Consider the following 20,270-nt stretch of genomic DNA (forward strand, 5'->3'; position numbering starts at 1 on the left):
AGGAATGCCTTAAGAACATGCTCTAAACAGAATCTTTTCTACACTGATTGTACTAGATGGATTAATCCTGTTGCCATATGGACTTGGAATTGCCTTGGGTATGCAGAAGAAAAAACTAGATAAATGATAACTCATTTAATACTCTGTGGTTTGTGTTTATGGAAAACAGAATTCCTCAGGATCTTCTGAAGGAAAACAACAGTGTGCCAAAGGTAATTTCAGTGTTGAGTGTTCATGGATGGTAAAATTATACTTAACAGACGTTTGTAATTTTTGCAGGTAATAGCTCTAGCAGATGCAGCAGAAGAAAATCAAGCCAACCTGTTCCAGGCATTCACAAAGTTGAAAAGTGCCACCCATCTGGTGATTATGCTGATTAGCCTGTGGCAGAAGCTCAGCACTGATCAAGTTGGTATTCTGGAAGCTACGTTTTTGCCATTAGCTGAAGATACACAAGAGCTGGTAAGAATCTGTAAGAGTTGCTGCAAAAACACTCATCGATAGAGCTTTAAGCACTTAAATTTATGTATTTCCCCATGTACTTTGTTGAAGACTGTCCTTTGAAGTGATTTAGTAGCCTTATTAAGTACATGTTTGATGCAAACGACATTGATTTCACAGGAACGTGGGAAAATAAGAGTAGATTATAGAATGTTTCATTGTGAGATATGGGTGATACCAGTTAATTTCCACTTAATCCTTCCTTCTCAAGCCAAGTAGGAGTGTCTCACATAAGTTTAGCTCGTTTTAGCTTCTGTCCAGTTGTTAGCACAAACAGAATAGCCACGATTTTTTCAAGACTCTAATATAAATGCTATATAATACACATACACATGTGCTCACATGCATGAGTTCCAGTAGAACTATAAAATATAGACATGTACACACAGTAATACATTATATTTAATCTATTAAGCATTTGACATACTTAGTCTTCAGTGTTTGCAGATTGGTTTATATAATGGATGGAAGTTTTACAAAGAAAATACTGTGAATAGATAATGTACTTGTATTCTCCAAACCATGCCCTTAGATAGTCCTGCATTGTGTAGATATCTTGCAAATTCTGCTCTGAGCTGAACACTGCTTTAGTTGAATTAAGGAATATTCTAAACTTAAAACAACTGGAGTTGATCTCCAGTTTCAAGTCCAGCCTTTTTACTGTGTTCTAGAATACAGTACTTAAAGATAGCGTGCCACAGTTAGAAGATAAATAAACTCTGATATTAATACAACTCCACTGTTTCTTTTAGGTATCTGAACTATAAAGCATACTGCATAACTTCCACAAACTACTTCCATGGAATAAAAAATAAGAATTATCTAAGTACACATTAATTTTAATTTTCATGCTCTGCACAGGGGTTTTGCAATATACAGTGAATCCAGATTTTGGTACATATCAGGAATACTTAGAATGGTTTGTGGCCATTTAGAAAGCTTGTTTTGGGTTCCCAGTGAATCAAGGATCATCTGCAATTTCTGCTTGGTGGGAGGAAAGTGATTTGGCACTTTACATGATGTTGACCTATAGCACGCAAAGCAAAATGGTTTTGTTGAGATTTGTTTTGCATTTTTTTCCTCCTTTAAACTTGAAACATCAGGCTGCACAACTGAGGAGTATGTTTTCCCATGAATGGAATTGAAAGAAAGTTCATATGAATTTCATAAAAGCCCAAGCAACCATTTTCTGCATGACTTGCCTTTATTTTGCCATCAGGAGTTGCATTGCTTTGACACATTTTGATAAAACATGGTGAAATCTGTTGTGTATCCTATCATACAGGATATCACTTCAGTATATATCTCAATGTGGTTTTGATATCATAGTTAACAATATTCCATGTTAAAGCTGTAAGACCTCACATAAATATTGTAAGGATGTACATCCGGCATGAAAAATGTAAACGAACAATAACTGGAGGTGGAAATGGAGATGAAACCTTTACAAAATACTGAAATACATGCCATATTGAAGTTGTTATGGTACTACAGAAATCTGAATGTAATTTAAGGAGAAGTTTAGGCAGGGAAGGGGAAAATCTTCTGACATACCAATGATATTTACAGACAGAAGCTCCTAGCTAGTGTTCAGGTTTCCTTGCAAGCAGTTGAGTGGAACACTGGTGAAAGAAAGTACTCTGAAGAATTTCTATTTACTCTTCAAACAGTTCTGCACAATGGTTTGTTGTATTTTTATTTGGAGGGAATGTGTTAGAAGACAGTTCAGATGCAGTCTACATCTCCAGAACATTTTCTGCCTTGTGAGCGTTAAACTATGGAAGTGTTTTTTTGATAAAAGGGAAATGTTCAGAATATACTGTTGCCATAAAAAGAAATGCTTCTCTGACCATAACATCAATATTATTCTCATACATGCCATTCCATTTAGAACAGATTGCATCTTGTTTATTAGACCTAGAAATTACTTCAGTTACGTACCACAAAAGTGGTGGTTTGTGTTCCCATTGTCGTCAATTTTTTCTCGGACTGCTAAATGGTTTCTGTTGCTGCAAACTTCTGGCTAAGAACATGTAAAATTTGAGTTTTCTTGTCTACAAAGATGCAGTGGAAGTAATATCGCAAACTTGCATATTTTCTGGGAATAACAGATATTTGGCATCGTATTTTATTCCGACAGTGAAATTCTAACTAGCACCTAAGTCATACGGCTTTGGTTAAATTAAAATATTAAGCTGTTGCTTAATATTGGAAATAAAAGGAAACTTCCCCTTTTCAGTGATTATTTCATGAATTCTGCACAGTCTAGGAACTATAACACCAGAAACTGAATGAGATCTCTTAGGTCTCTGCTTTTGACCAGTGGGATAAATGAGCTAGTAATTCTGCTAATGAAACCATTAAGAAGGTAATGCCAAAACTGAATAAAACTTCATCTTATTCACATGGAAGTGCATTTTTGTCCTAATGTACTTCATTATTGTGGGACTAAAATTAAACCCGTATTCAAAATATAGAAGTATGTACTGTCAGTATTTCAGAGCATAGCATCACAGCTCCATGCAAACTATACTTTAGAATGTATGCTGGTTTTAAGTCCTATGTTTTGCTCTCTGTTGAAATACATGGTAGAAAACTGAGAGTGCTTTTGGAGACAGAAGAATCCATGATCACCATAATTATATTAATGATGTATCAGAGATTTTTTTTTATACAATTCACTTTTTTCAGGAGAGCTGGTTACTGTTCTGCAAGACTAACATATTTGTTATTAGCTTATAACAGAGAGTCACAACAATTTGAAGTACCATAAAGTGTGAAAAATTAAAAAAAGCAAGAAACATTTTAAGGGACGCTTTTCAGTGATTATACTTTACCAAGCTGAGTGGTAAAAGATATTTGGTGGATCTGGGTGGAAAAAGATCTGGGTGGAAAAAGATATTTGAAAAAAGCTGAATTTGTGGTAAAGCATATGTTTACAATAGGAAATCCTTTTGGGAAAGGAGGGAATTTGTCCAAGCTAATTGAAAGGGTTCAAAGGACTCATGCTACATGAGATAGTTTTGTTATAATGGTTGCATGGTGTCTGGATTGACTGGCTCATATGTCTGATCATTAAGCTATTAATGCTTTCTTTGTTTCAGACATTACAAATGGAAAAAGACGTCTGTCAATACAAAAATTCTAACTATAGGACTGATGAAGGGCCTCAGCAGTATAGCCATCAATAGTAACTTTACCAAAGAATAAATATTTTCATAGTTCTCTTGATGTTACCAAATAATGACATACAGGTGCTTCATTGCTCAGAATCATCCCTTTCTTGTTATAGTCACATTTGTGGTACTATAGTTAATAGCAACAGCAATAAACTGGTATCAAGGAAGCACATTTTCATCTCCTTTTATTTGTGTTTGGAATTGTACCAACCAAGTAAATGTCTGTATTCGATCTTAATTTCTTATTGAAGTTGTAATTTGGAGGGAAAAAAATGCCCAAGGGTGAAATGCATATTTGTAAGTGACTCTCTGATCTAGTGTAATTAAGTTAGTGATGATAAATTTACTAGTTTACAGTGTTGATTAGATAGAGTAGGAAAATGTACTTTAAGGCAGCAATAAAAAAGAGATGGTGTCAGAAGAAAATAATGAAGTGCCTAGTAAGTCATAGGAGTTACTATCAAAAGTGTCTCTGCTTTCTGTAAGAAGATGATCTGAATGTAAATCACCAGCAAAAGAAAAGATCAGTCACTTGGGAAAGACTAGATAGCCTGCTAGGTTTTATGCACGATAGCAGATGGGGTTTACTGTACAGTTCTTGAGTAACATAGAAAATACCCTTTTGTGGAAAGAATCCTTTACTGAGTGAACGTTCTCAAGATTAAAGATAAGGTTATTTCTGTAATTCCAGAAGGCTTAACTATGTCAAGACTGACAGTAGCCAACTTTTTCTTGAATTTTTCAGTTAATGTTTAGTACTGTTGAAGCTTTGAGCTAATAATTACATCTTCAGGAAGAGTAATTTTTATGAGTCCTAATTCTGAGAATTTATTGGAAATTGTGCTTTTTCACTAATTTTTATAATTAGTGTAATCCATCCTAGGTCTTAATCACAGCAAAATACATCCGAAATTAGTTTTTCATCTTATATTTTCTATACTCTGCTTGTCATTTTAACTGATTTTTAAATGCAAAGCTCTAACTGTGTAACAGACTGAAATATTTTAAAATAGGCTGAAATATTTCGTATTTTATTGTTTGCTATAGGCCAGTACAAACAATCTTTTGGTATTTTGTAAATACTTTATAAATTTTTTAAACAAAACCAAAAAAACCCCAAACCCAACAAACCAACAAAAAACCCCAAAACCACCACAAAGCAGCAGGCAGTGACAACTGGTAACTTGGAACTAGTTTTCCATAGTTATATTCTTTATTTCTGTGAACAGACAAGTTTATAGCAGATACATTTCTTCCCCACACCCTCTCCTGCCGCCTTCTTTGTAGAAACAAGGTGAATAATACAGCTGAAAAATAGGAGTTTTGGAGGGAGAAGCACACAGAATTTGTTCTTTTTTTCTAGTTGGGAAAAAAACCTTTACTTAAAATGATGTCAACTATCTTTTTTCAAAAATCAAAACGAATAAGCAAGTCTTCTTCCTATTCAAATCAAGGCCATGCAACAGAACCATTCAGAAAGAATCTTCTGGTACACTCAAGCATCTAAGTGCAGTAGAAGTGAAAAAAAATTAAAAAGCCAGTGGGATTTAAACCTTTAATCACAAAAATAAAAGGAAGGAGCTTTAAGCTTTTCTTGGTAAAACCCATCTTTTTTCAGTAAAAAAGGTCAGCCTCAGTCTGAGGTTTGGTTTTGGTTCAGGGTCGCATAAGGTTGTCAAGTGAGGGAAAGATGCAGGTAAAGGAATGAGATTCCCACTCCTCCCTGGGCAGGGAAGGTCCAGTATGGAAGGGAGAGGTTAAAAATGGCGTGGTGGTGCCTGGATCCTGCCAATGTCCTTTGCTCAGGCATGTATGGGTGATGCAGCTGGAGAATAAGAGAAGGGCATGGCTCAAGTACCAGCCTTCTTTGATTTTATATTTTGATATGGAAGTTAAACTCTTTTGCCCAGAGCTCTGCCTGCTAGCCTGCTTCAGGAGGACCAGAGTACACCAGAGACAACTAGAGAAAGTGGAGAGAAGGACATGTTGTAAAGCCACTAAGTTATTGCACATTGATGTGTAACCATTTCTACTTTACTTTTATTTGTGATCCCTTAAAAGCAGGGTTTCAAACTGACTGATTACTTGTGAATTTTAAAATGTCTAGAAATGAAGGATCAAATGTTTGTGGTAAGTAATTTGGGGGAAAGAGGGAATTTGAAGAGCAAGGTGGTGGTCTTGCCACTACTTTAAACACTATCACAGTTCCTTTAAATGTTTGTGAATCATTCTCTTCCTGAAGTTAATTTTAGTTACTGAGAAGACAGTGTGTTATGGCAAACAGAGCAAGTTGGAGGCAAGTTACACCGCTATCTAGTGATCTTCATCTGTAGCTGAATTAATGTGATTCTTCACAGTGAATTCTGTGGGTGAAGTAGAAAAGTGCCAATGATTTGTTGGTCTGAGAAAGAAAGGCTTAGTGTGGTCTGTTTAAACGTCTTGTGTATTAATGAAAATCTGTAATATATCTTTATCTGATGCTTCCCACTGCAAAGGACTAGCAGAAGAAGCTATCCCAATTGTATTTGCAGGGGATTTTTTTTGTTGTTTGCAGTTTTTGTAATGGCTGGCAAGAAGGGGGCAGAAGATTTTTATTTTCTTAAAAGGCTTGTTTCTGTTTTTCCAAAAAGAAAGCTTTCTCTTTTTCTTCCAGATGGCATAAAATTAGGTTAAACAAAATAATGCAGAAACAGGGTACATTATGAATTGTAAAAGTTCTAAGGACAGAAAGGATCTTCGTATTCTTGTCTTGTTTAATTGTATTCCCTGGAAATTGTATCAAGCTCAGAACAAGTATTCAGCCTCGGTATAAACCTTATGCTAATGGAGAATCTGACATACCTGTTAGATGTATTTTAAAACAAAGTTTTGAGAATTTTGTATTTAACTTGAGCTATCACCTTATTTATTCTGCCAGTATTAGAGTTACTGAAGTTAATGTTCATTGGGCTGCCTCTGTTGTGAGCAGAAACCTACTCAGGGATCTTATTTCTTGGTGTAAATTAGTTAAGGCAGAACTGTGTTTTGCTGTGATTAGTTTGCCTCCAGCATATATTACCTCCTTCAAAACTAAGTTGGATATTTTGCAAAGTATTGCACTTGTCCCAAGAGACATACCCTTTGTTTGATAGATTAAATAAACTTCTGTTATCAGACATCTTTCTATATGTAATATTGTGATGGGGACCTCTAAACTTTCTTTTTGTTAGGGTAGTGTAATCTATCTAGTCCAGGTACAAAGAGAAGCTAAAATATTTTAGTTTAGTAGTAATTACTGAATATGGGCTGCATACCAGGAGTTCAGATCAGTTGTCATCTAAACTACTTAATGACAGGAATGATGCATTACAGTGATTACGGCAATGCTGTTCACCAAAAGGTCTTAACACTCAACATATATAATCAGTGACTCTTTCTTTTAGGTTGTTTCTTTTAAAGAAGCTGATTGTCAGTGGAGAATTCCCTTGATACTGTGTCCCAACTGAAAGATCTGCAGACACTTGCTATGTATTGAAAAGTATTGTGCTGGTGTTTTAGAAACATTATGTCATTTATGATGGATGGTAAAATCCCACCGAAATTATATACTGAAAAAACCTTATCAGTTTTAGCATCACTAGTGTATGGCCTTTATATTACATAATAGGACATGGTTTATAGACTGAAAAGTTGCATATTTACTGTTGGTTTTATTTTCTGATTGTCTCACATAGTTCAAAGCTATGACACTTTTATTCCAAATACTGTAATGCTATGTTAGTAACTGATTAAAAAAAGCCAACCATGTATCATGGCATTTTCTGAGAAAATAAGATAAAGATAATTCCAATAATTTTATGAAGCTCTCTATTTCTATTGAACATATGACTTAATGATATGCAGCTGAATTCATCATTTCCCTCAGATCTGGCAGTCAGGAATGTTTCTGAAAGGGTATGTCAAGATCTAATCACCAAACCATCCAATCTTTGTTCTTGGACAGGGGACACGCACCAGTTGTGGTGTTACTGCTTTTGGTTCTGAATTTGTTGATGGTTGTTCTTGGTTCTAAATTGCAATCATAATGTAGCATTTTTTGGTCATTATTAGATAACCTATAGCTATTGTTTGCATATTGTGGTGCTGCATACTGGAATTTACAAAGATATTGCTAGGTAATGTGAGAAGATGTCATGTGAATTAAAAGATCCCAGAAGAAACCTCACTGGCTTTTTAACCATGAGTAGCCATTTTTTTCAGATGGAAGTTTTTCCTTTTATTTAATAGTAAGACACTTTGTCTTAATTCCTAGATTTAAAGTGATATACCAGTATTCTCTCCTACCTGCGCAGGTGGTGATAGACTCACTTTACATTAGAACAGGCCAGTTCAAATGAAAGGAACATAAAGATTGCATAATTTCTTTTGCCATCTTTTGCTGGCTTTTTCAATGAAGCGAGAGTTTGTTGTAGCCAAAATACGTTTTTGATACCTCAAAAGTAAACCAGGCATTTGGTCATAAGACAGGGCTGTACAAGCAATGGAGGAGTTCATGATCTTTGCTCAAGCTACTGTCTCAAGCAAAAAAACCCAGTAATTCTAGCATAAACTTGAAATTTTGCTATCCAATAAACATGCATGTCCAGTTTGTCACTATCTTCATTGTCCTCACCTACGCATTTTGGGAGGATATAAATTCCACAGTTTGAGGTGACAGAGCTGAGTTTGAAGTTAGTAGATGTAAAGTACTGTGAGAATTTCAATAGGAGACAAACTTTTTTGTCAAGGAGTTGTATTTTTTCAGAGCTAAAATACTTGAGTGAGTGTGGTTCCATATTTCACAGCTTTTGGAAACACAAATTCATTTGTCAGGCTTTCATAGCATCTTATATTGGTAACCTAATAAAGGATATTGTAGTAAGACAAAAATTCTTTCCCAAATTTATCACTGATATGAAAATAAAATATGGGCTGAGATGCAGTGAGATGTCTCAATAATCTTTTTTTTAGCATATGTTTTCTATATTTTTTTCTCTAGACCAAGTATAACAACATCTGATTCCTCTTCCCTGTATCAAAAATGATCTTGCTGAATCTCATTGAAGTTCTAGACCTCATGTATGGGCAGATTTTCTGTTGGATGCATAACATTCTTCAGCATGATGTGTGACTCCTGATGTGTTTGCATGCCTGCAGACAGCTTTGACAGCATCTGCAAAACCCAAACAGTACCTTGGTTTTCCTAGCTAACTCGTGAAAAGTTCTTGAGGAAAAGAAAGATGAAGTGTTAGATTATTTCAGTGGTAAAAAGCCAAACAACAGACCTCTGAAGCTGGCAACAAAGCAGCCAAACCACACCATTCATGTAGTGCATACAAGAGTTTCTTTCATCAGTTCCCAGAAAGGGATCAATCGTTGAAAGTCAAATTAAAAAGAAAGTAAAGATGACAAAAGCCCCTCAGAAATTCAGGATTCAGGAATGGCTTCTACAGAAACCCATGATTTGTGTGAACTTCCATGATTCTAGGCAGGATGTATTTGTATTACAACAAACAAGTGTTACTAGAGGAGTAACTGTACAATTAGATAATTAGAATTTACCTGTTGAAAAACATGCCCTCTTCTCGGCTTCTCACCCACCCTGCCTTAAAGATCTTCATAATTTTCACTGTTGTCCAGAAATAGGATACACTCTGTATTGCTCTGATTTTGAGATATGAGACAATTTCAAAGAGGAGTTTGGCAATGTAGATACAGTGAAACTACTGGTCTAATTCTAGTCTAATTCTGACCTAATTGTAACCTAATCTTGAACGTCTTTCTGTGCAAATGAGGAACATGCAATCCTAAAGGACACAGCCCATATGGAAATTTGGTGACAATAATCAGAGATTAATTAAATTTTAATGGAAGAGCTAATAAACCCACCATCTATAGTCATCCTGATATATCATGTTTTGGTGAAGTATGCACTTCCCTGAGAGCAAATTACTAAACCCAAAAGCATGGAAGAGTTTGGCAGCTGTAGAAATATTATGACTATGATCCACACCTGGAGGAGTTCTGCTTTCTTACAAGTGATGCACTCTCTAATTGTGTTATCAATTTTTTCATTAAGACATGAAACTCTGCAACTGCTAATAATCATAACTTGTTTCTGTGAGCAGGACTTTCTTCTGAATTGGACTTGAAAAATATATTCAAATCTTGAATGATAGAGGTCTCCATCATGATGGAATGCAGCTTTCAGAACCTTTGTTTAGTAATGCCCAATTTGCTAGATTCCTGAAACACCCACTGCTTTATTACTACTCTTCTACATTATGATTTTTCCAGAAGACCCTTGGTAAAATATTAGTTTAGGGGCACTATTCCTAAAAGACAAATACTGCATATTCTGTAAGATAGTTTAAACCCACTATTTTGATTTCTAAACCATATGAATTTTCAGCTTTCCTTACGTACCTGAAGACATTATAGAAGGAGGTTTTGGCAAATCTTGATTTAAAATTAAATGTCCATATAATAGAATCCTCCAGAACCTATTAGTCTTATATTTAGTGCAGAAGTGTTCAGTGGTTTGTGAATAGTGCTTCAGAGGGCAGAAATACCAGCGAAAGAATAAACTTTTAAATGCCAAGTGTACTTTTCAGGAAAGAATCTGTCATATAGATTTCTTTCAGGTGACGTTGCCATAGGATATCTACATCCATTTATCAAGCAAACTCAAAATGAGAAGTTCTCATAGAGAGCTGTTTATGCTGCTGGAGTTTCTATTAAATAAATACTTCTATGTTGAACAGATAAAGTTGCTGTTTCTATTGTCACTGGCAATTACAGCGCAGCTGTGCAGGAATCACTAGTGTATCTGTGACAGACTTTTAAAAAAAAAACTTATGAAGGATTTTTTCTAAAGCTGATACTTGCAATCTACCTCAAGATGTGAGATATTAATATTTGAATTTCGTGTTCTGAAGTAGCTTGAAAGCAGTTGCTAGCATGTATAGCTATTCTTAAAAAGCTCTGCACAGATCTGTTGTGCTATACTCAGACTAGTTCAATAAATTGTAAAGAGATCTCATACAGTTTCCTGTACAAGGTTTGATTCCTTTCTGTACTCTTCTATTTGTTGTTGTTCGTAGACTCTTTAATCTTTTATGCCTTAAATTTCTGTTGTATCAGGATCCCTGCAGAGCTTGATAGTTCAGGAGATGATATATTATGGTCAGAGTTACCACGATCTTACCTTGCACTTCCTTGTTTTTTTTGCATTTGTCTTTTATCCCTTGTGTTTTTTTAAGAGAATTGTAATTCGTTTGGAATAGGTAGTATGCTAAGTCCAAATCCTTAGTAAGATTTAAATGTCTGTAATATCTATAATGTAGCTCTTGACAATAAGTTAAGACTTCAGAGTACTCTCTCACAAACAAGGACATTTTTCTGCCTAAAATACTTTCCTTGAATTAAAATGAAATTGATGCATCAACTGCTTTGAAATATTCTTCTAGTACTGTGTATCTTACGAATTGTTTTCATTTTAATTGTTCTGTCTCTTACCTTGTCTTGGATGTTCAGCTGTATCCCTATTTTGATATTGCTTTCATCAGTCTGCAAATTCCCGTTACAATTGAATTATTTTAAATGCCAATAGAAATAAAAATCAGATGAGTTGATATTATGGATGTTATACATAATATTTGATTTAAAGAAAGATATGATTAGAGAGAGCAGGATTAATACAAGAATTTCAGTTCGTGCTTTTTCTATTGTGTGCTCACTACAAATGTCCCTTTTAGGCACTTAATAGATTTGGAATGTGTTTTAGCTTGAGTCATTTGTCTGGATTTTCATCAGACTTGAATTCCACTAGTCTGTAGAATTTTACCATTTCCCTGCTTTTTAGGTCTTCCAGTGGTAGGGTTTTGTTACTTATATATGTGGAGCTTTTGTGGGGGTTTTTTTGGTGTGGGGTTTTTTTTTGTTTGTTTTGGTTTGGTTTTTTTACAAAACCGAATTATATGAATTATATAATATTCTAGAATAATCTGTGACTGGTGTTTTTAAGTCACTGTGTGGAAGAAAACTGTTTTTATAGTGTTACAAGGATAATTCTTCAACCACATTGTGTGCATCTTAAAAAATACTTTGAGACAGTTCAAAGTTTAATACATTAAGACTTCATTAATCTACTGCATTTTCTCTGAGTGCTATATAGATATAGAGTCTATTTGCTTGGCTTTTTCTTTCATTTTATTCAGACTCTGTTCAAAAGGTGTCCTAAGTGCCTTATAAATCCATTTTTAGCAGTCGTTTTTCAGGGATATTGACAAGGAAAGTTTGTCAGCTCCATTTCTGGCAGAACAGGCAAATGTTGCATGCCATCTTCACAGCTGCTGTGGCTGTTATCTCCTTTTTGAGACAAATAGGTCAGTTAAAAATATATGCTTGAAGAAGGTGGGTTAGGATGACTGGTGGCAAAGTGAAATCCTGGCAAAATTTGCTAATGGTCTGTGCCTGTGTTGGAGACTGTTCAGTAGCCCTGAATTAGAGGATTACCATTTTGTGTGTGTAACAATAAGATAATTTTTTTTTTAATTACTGTAAAAGAAAAGTGTTGAGAGACACATGGCTGGTGTTTCTTGTGAATTAGCATATACCGTGCTTTCAGATATAGAAAACTGTTCTTCAGTGGTTTGGATAAGCATAAATGCCAAGGTTGTAATTGAGTAAGGTGAACTTCCAAGTATTCTAGCATTTTTGAGAGCTGATGAAATCATTATTGTGACTAAAATCAAGAAATGAGATATAGCCAGGCAAATCCCCGAGTTAACAGCTGTAAGAATTCCCATAATTTGGCTTGCACCAATTTTGCATAGTTTTTGCAGTATGTTTCACATTGCATTTGAATTCTTTCAGAACTGTCTTGGCTATCACTCCAGGATAAATTGCTTCATAGGCAGCTTGAAAAATGGCTGTTGCCTCAGGAATAACTTTATTAATGATAAAGGCTTTCAAAGTAAATTCAGACTTTTTAAGATAGACTTAAGATACAGAATCAAATATCTGGCTCATGAAAACAGCTTAGGAACAATCTTGTTCAAATTTGACTGATGTGCTGTTAGAATGAGTTATTTACACTTAAGACAAATAGTATTAGTGTGTAGTGCTCTAACTAAATTTTCCACAGTCCCTAGAGTTCTGTTGATTCCATAAAACCAGTTGTTCTCCAACTTACCTCCCAACAGTCACTCACCCCCCACCTTTTCATGTTGTCTGCCCCATCCTTTTCTTGGACTGTCCTCAGCCCTACAATATTTCTCTTATGGGAGCCACTACTTTCTGCTCATATCTCCAGGTCTGCTCCCTAAAAAAAAACTTTCCCCACTCAGAAACCCCATCTGGGTTACCTCCAGGTTGGAGAAACTGTACCCTAAGTAGTACTATCATTTATTTTAATCTAATCTTCTTACAGAGGTGATGCAGATTCCTAAGACATCTTATGTGAAGGGTTTTGAATGAATTTTATTATACTTTAAACTTACAAAGAGATTTATCAGCAAGCACCACTGTGTACAGATTTCTGTAGGCTTCTATGACTTATTTCCCTTGTTTTGCTGTTATCTGCATAAAGCGTTTTGTTACATTTTTAATAGAGGTTTTTTTGTTGCTTGAAAATTCCAGTAGCCATAGTTAGTGTTTGAGTTAAATGAAGTCTTCTCATCTCGTATTTTTATAAATTGAATTAGAAATAGAAACTTTCTGTTGGCAAAGTGACTTGTTGCTTGAGCAGCAATGAAGTCATGCAGCTTAAAAGATTGCCTCCAAAGGTTTTAAGCCTATTTAGGGAAGGTTCTTATCAGACAATTGTTAACATCTTTTGCAAGGTATGGAAGACTTGTAATCCTACTGGCATGAACTGTCCGTCTGTGACTACCTACCTTTTAATGAACTCTAAGAAATATTTTTACATCTTTCAATTTACTGTTTACTGTTGATGCATATTCTTCTGTATGTTCTGTGATTATCTGGACAATAAACTAAATTGTTATTCTGTATTGATGTATCTTACTGGGCATTTTTATGGGAAAAAAACCCAAATCCTAGCATGGCGGATTGAGGTGTTCTAGATGCAGTGCAACAGATGTTGTTATTAGGATGGAGTTCAGCTGATTGCAGTGATTGCTTAGAGCTGCTTTTGTACCTCTAGATTCTGGTCCTGAATAGGAGTCAATATTCTTGCAGTTTAGGGATATGCACAATGTTATGTGAAATACTGTAACTGTAGATTGAAGTAGCTATTTTAATTCTGCTTTTTCTTGCTTTTGTGGGTCTTGTGGAATGTTAAAGGTTTTTTCCTGATCACAAGCTGCTTTACCTGGCTTGCTAGAAGGAATTGGCAGATTTAATTGAAGCAAAACTAAATGGCCTCATCGGTAAACAGCTATGAAAAACTCTAACCATTTAAGAATAATACTGTGTCGTAGTGGGCATATATTATTAGCAAGTATTCGTTGAGAAGTTGCTGCTCTTCTGTGTTATCTAGTATAAGAATGGAATTGGTTCTGAAAGTCTTTGTTGTTAGTCTCTTGGGAAAACGCTTCTGCTTAAAGCTCCTTAACCAGAGTCGAAGACATGGAAAAGGTTTCGGTAACTTCCATTTCCATCTATGTGTTTGGTATAAGCACACTTTGACGAGATGACATTTACCTCTCAATTACAGTCAAAAAAATCTTCTGTTTCCATGCTTCTCTAAGCATTTCCCTATTAAAAAATCTGGTCCCATTTGGAATAATGTTTGTTTCTTTTGCAGACTAAATCATTAACTAATTAACTTTGTCTTTTCAAACCTTGTAGGTATAATCTCCAAGCTAAATAATGTCTTTTATGGGGCTGGCATTTACATGTTTACTTTGCCGTCTTTTGTTTTGCTTTCATATAACAAGGATATTTCAGTTTGAGTGGTACAATAGTTAATTCCATTGATCTATTATATACTTTTCTTATATTAAGTATAACAAAATGAACTACGGTTTACATTCAAAGAGAAGCCTTTGATCATCTCTTACATCCAGAGAAGAAAAACATTGGAAGACAATGTTTGGCAAAATTGAGTTTCCATGGTTATGTATATTAACCAGATGACCCCAATGACTTTTTTTCTATTTCAAAATTGTGAATATAGATGATATTTTTACTTGTGCTATGATGCAATGTAATGAACTAGTTAAAAGTTTCAAACTTCATGAAAACCCCTGCCTGTTGCAATTCCATGCTTTGGTCTATGTGTGTCTTGAGTGTTTTGTGTTCAGAGCCTTTGTAGGATTTAAGCTCTGGTGCATTATATGAATTTATGACAGTTGCAGAGTGCTAAAGGAAAGGAAATGCTGTATCTTAAAATCTGAGCGTTCATTCTCAACACATCCCAAGGGTCTTTTCTGTCTCCCTTTCTGTCTCCCAGTTTTAACTTTTCTTTGCTTATGTGTGTGTTCTTTTTAAAGCCTGAGAACTATCTGAAAGTAAATCTATGTGTTATTTACATCTATTACAGCCTTTTCTTACAGAACAAAATCTAGCTCATGAAGATTGCTCTAGCAAAAGTATTTTGTAAAGATACACACTCAATGTAATGATAATTTTTAACTTTTCAGAATAGACATTTAAGAAAATACTTATCAGGCTTTTTCTACAAAGCTGCATAGCTGTATGACTAGTTGCTATAATTTGATCAAGGTAAAATTTGATGAATATTAGTGGTGTCATAATTTCAGAAGGCTTGATAATGTTTTTAAAAAACTTCACCTAGGTTTTATCCACCCTTTATATGTTTAAGATAGTCCTGTAGGCTATCCTTGCAAATCATAGATTTGACTGCCCACTGTTTCCAGATGATTAGTCAAATCAATCTATCTGTAGACTTGATCAGTTAGATGATGCTTGGCTTGGCTGTCTAGATGTGTGTTGGACATTAGTTAAATCAGTGTTTTGTGTGTCAAAATCTTCAATGTCTTAGAACAAATTTTAATAATGTCTAATATTAAACAATATGGAGAAAGATACTTGCAGTTTATTCATTATCTGCTTAAGTACAGCTTAAAATTTGGTAAAGCTCATTGAAGACTTTCAATTAAAAAGCAATAAATGCTTTTATTTTTTCATAGAAAGTGCACGTGGTAAAGCTTACAGGTAAAATATCCTTATTTTTTTTTTTGTTCGAAGTGATGTGACAGAATGTGATGTATTATTATCTACTTGAGTGTCTCTCATCTTTACTAGATCTCATCTGTGCTGGAAGCAGTTCACCCCTGTTCTGAGGGGAAACAGGAAGCAAAACCACTGTATCTGCCAGAAATTCAAGTGTGTGGTGTTTGCAGCAGGAGATTCTTGGTGTTTCTGAGTGAAATCACTTTAGTGTCTTTAGAAACTGGACTTGGTATTTCTGTTTGTGTATGTATTTGCAATGGAAACCAAGCACTATAAACTTACGTGCCATGCAGTTAGATAGGATTTTGACTGGACCTCAGTAGGAGCAACTTAGCTTAACTGGTACTTCAGCTTTCCCTTCATTAACTTCTGGTGATTTATGAATTGATTATATTGGTGGAGGCAAGGGGAATCTAAAAACTTAACAAAACTCTTGTGGATAGTTACACAGTATAAACGTGTTAAGAACCTGGACTATATGAGTAAACCTGTCCCATCCGACAACAGCTAGGCCTTATCTCGTGCTTCTCCCTGTATCTGTGTGTCCTGTGCAACTTAACAGCAACATTGAAATCCATCTCTCGGATCCTGCCCCTGTGTATATCTAGTTGACCTTGTCTGTTGACCAGCTAAATTGTTGGAGAGCAAGTCTTGCAGTCAAGCAGCATGCTACAGTGCCGTGCCTCCCAACAGGAGCTGTCCTCAAACTTCACTAGTAACCACGTTCCCCACCTGCATGTTGTATCACAGGATCAGCACCCTTTCTGCAGCCTGACAATTTATCTTCAGTGTGGGCTCTCACATGCTGGATGGGCCTCCAATTTTATTGTCTAGAATTTTTGTGTAGCAGTAGGTTAGTCATTTACTCTGCAGGGAACATAATTTTGGAGATTTCTTCTTGTTTGGCAAATGGTAGAACCTAAAAATCTTTCTAAAAATTAGGTACTCTAGATTAAACCTTATGCCAAAGTGAGAGGGAATGTGTACACACAGTCACACTCAGTATGTCATGACACCTGAGGATTGTTAATGATAATACATATGGAATGTAAGTGATGCGTACTAGTACAGTCTTAGTCCTGCTAGTGTCACAAATCTACATTTGGCCTTCAGACTCTTGCAGTGTATATGATTTAGCTAAAAGAAAGTGCCAATCTCTACCCGTTAAATATAAGAGGAAGATAATAATGTATACAAGCAAAATATAAAGGCAAGCCATACCCAATGAAATAGTCAATTGATGAATTAAGTATTTTTCATATCTATTTCAGGTGATACAGTCAATATGAAGAATCTGAATGATTTAATAATACCTTTTTCTGTGAGGCTTGACTTGCATTTATTGTGGCATTTATGGCAATGCTTGCTGGTCATAGGATGATGGATTACTGGTGTGACACTTCTGTTGAAGGTGTTCCTTTCAGATCTCAAATATGTAGAATACTACACAGAAAGCCATTAGCAAATACTACAACTGTGGCTATAGAGTCATTCTTCAGTGTGAGCTATAGGCTAGAACACTTCCATTTTCAAACATATTTTAGATTTTGTTTTTATGCATAAGGGGTGGAGAATTTCACTTCTTCCTTTGATTCTTCCCTTGCAGCATTAAAAATTGCTGACAAATGCAGTCTTATTTGTGGCCATTAATTCTTAGTTGTATAAAATCACTTCAACAGATTTTTTTTTTTTTTTTTTTCATGTAGAGGTAGCTTTTGCATACTCTTTCACTAATTGTAACGGCTGCTTTGGATTTGACTGGACTTACTGGGTCAACAGGCTTGAATTGGGGAAGATAGTTTTATGGTCTACTGAGAAACCAGTTTTAGATGGAAACTAAATACAGGAACAAGGGTTGGAAAATGTTAAGGCTATGGTACAAAGTAAAACATACCTGTGTGAGCCAAGGACATAATGCTAGCCACTTTTAATTTCCTGACTTTCGTTAGCTTGTATTTCAGTCTCCTTATTTAAATGTTCCTTTTGCCTGCATTTTTATAACTTATTTGGAGGGATATATTGGCCAGCTCCTCAGCTACTGTATGCTGACACCAGTTAATCACGTTTCTTTGTCTTTTAGTGAAACTCAAGATTCTTATGTTTATGTTGTTTTATTTTTCATGATTTGTAGTATTATTAAGGGAGTGCCTGTCTTGACTGTTTTTGATGCTTTGTACATATTAAGTTTCATTGTCCAGTATGTGGGAATGTAGACAGTATTTACCAGCTCATTAACCTCTTTAAATTGGCTGTGGAATGGATTACTTCCTGTCACCATCACAGGTCAGTGGATGGATTACGCTCCGATGGACTCTTTATAGAATATTTGAAAAATGTTAAGCTACCACAGCATTAATTGACTGGCATGTTTTTTCTAATTTACATGTGTTTTTTGCAGGGGGAAATCCAGATAAGACATTAGGTTAATGTTCTGATGTTATTGTTCTGGATTTAGGAAAGGCCAATGTTGACTAAGAAAACCCCACTGTTCCTCTGCAAAATGTAAATGTAAATGTTTTATATAAACACAGCACATTTTCAGGACACTATTAAGAATAGTGTGTGTTTGGACCAGGATGTAGTGTATAGGACTGTGTGGTCTCACTAACATACTTGACCACTGGTAAGCACATCTCCTGGACCTGTTTTTAGGAAGTAACAAGGTCAGGAAGGGTGGCCTTTGCTTCTCTAAGTGTCAAAAGTAGTACCCTAGCCTTCACAAAAGCCATATGTATCTAATAAAAGAAATTCACAGATCTTACTTGCTTGACAGCCGACTCCGACAGGGTTGACACCATCATTCTTTAAAACTAGGACAAGTGATGTTACACTTAGTCATGGAAATTTGGGTAGGTAGGTGATTTTGCTGTTCAGCTGAGAATTTCAGTCAAGTAGAATGCACCATGAGAATGAGCTTAAAAACGGAAGACTCTGGGGTTGTATTAGCTACAACCAGACACTTGAGTTTTCTTTTTGTTCTGCCTGAGTAATTGCCATGTAAAGAGCTACCTTGGTGTTACTTTCTATTAGCTTAGCAGGAGATAGAGCTGGGTGGTTCCAGACTGTAGCCTCAAAACTTCTAAAGTTGATAAAGACTATTGCCAAAATAAGTCCCAACCAGTCAGGAGTGTTGAGAGAGCAAACACTAATACTGCAGTGATTGAATATTGCTTCCCTGTACATGTAGGCAGCACATATATAAAACTTGCTTACAGGTAGCTGAATACTAAGAGATGTTATGAGTCCTGAAGTTAGCAGACCACAAAGCCCTTTGTATTACTTGCTAAGTCTGTCCAAGCTCTTTAAGATTATCATGAAAAGATACAAGCAGGCTTTGTGACTAACTAGTGGATTCATCAATTATAGACACTTGGTCTCATCATAGAGTGTAATTGCATAAATGAGATAAATGTCATGTATTAGATTTTACACAATAACCTAACAACCTTGTCACAAATAATAAGATTTCCACTGTCCAGGATTTTTACTTGAGGGAAAATCTTTGATTTATTTTGTGTCACTGAAAATCTCAATACAGATTACCAACTTGAACCTAACTTTTAAAGGTGCTTTTCAAGGTGCCTTAAAGAAACTTGCTTGCTTTTACTGAGTGTTATTTGCAGGCGTAAACACTTTATTTTGTGGAAGTATGTATTCTGAATGTGACACTGAATATAGCTTTTCCTCCTGAAAGCTTTTCTGTAGATAGCTGCTTGTTTTAATTCAACTGGTTGCTAAGCTGGTCTTCTCATAAATGTTTACAGCTTCACACTACACTGTTAGAAATCTAAGTCCCAGTTCATCAGAGCACTGACACACCCATGCTAATGCTGTGGGTATCATAACTTAAAGTTAATTGTTCTCATTGCGATTACAGAGACATGGTGGGACAACACGCATGATTGGAACGCTGCCATCGATGGCTATGTGCTTTTCAGGAAAGACAGGCCTACGAGGCGAGGTGGTGGAGTCGCTCTTTATGTAAAAGAGCAACTGGAATGTATAGAACTCTACCTGGGAGCGGATGAAGAACAAGTTGAAAGCTTGTGGGTGAAAATTAAGGGTCAGGCCACCATGGGTGACACTGTGGTGGGTGTTTACTATAGGCCACCCAATCAGGACGAGGAAGGGGATGAGGCCTTCTATAGACAGCTTAATGTAGCCTCACAATCGCAGGCCCTGGTTCTCATGGGAGACTTCAACTATCCGGATATCAACTGGAAGGACCACATGGCAAGGTGTGCACAGTCCAGGAGGTTCCTGAAGAACATTGATGATAACTTTCTGACTCAGGTGGTGGAGGAGCCAACAAGAAATGGAGCGCTACTGGATCTTGTGCTGGCAAATAAAGAAGAATTGGTTGAGGACATGAAGGTAGGGGGCAGGCTTGGCTGCAGTGACCACGAGATG

At 35.8% G+C, this 20,270-nt stretch overlaps 1 protein-coding gene across 1 annotated transcript in view; it reads left to right on the forward strand.

Moving 5' to 3' along the window:
- BBS9 (Bardet-Biedl syndrome 9) overlaps window positions 1–20,270 on the forward strand; it is a 241,649-nt gene that overhangs the window by 143,405 nt on the left and 77,974 nt on the right. The window contains exon 20 of the mRNA XM_035890841.1: window positions 280–462. Coding sequence (XP_035746734.1) covers window positions 280–462 — 183 coding nt within the window. The remainder of the gene's footprint in view (window positions 1–279; window positions 463–20,270) is intronic.

This window comes from Egretta garzetta, unplaced genomic scaffold (genome assembly GCF_000687185.1).
Source record: "Egretta garzetta isolate BGI_Z169 unplaced genomic scaffold, ASM68718v1 scaffold713, whole genome shotgun sequence".
Lineage (NCBI taxonomy): Eukaryota > Metazoa > Chordata > Aves > Pelecaniformes > Ardeidae > Egretta > Egretta garzetta.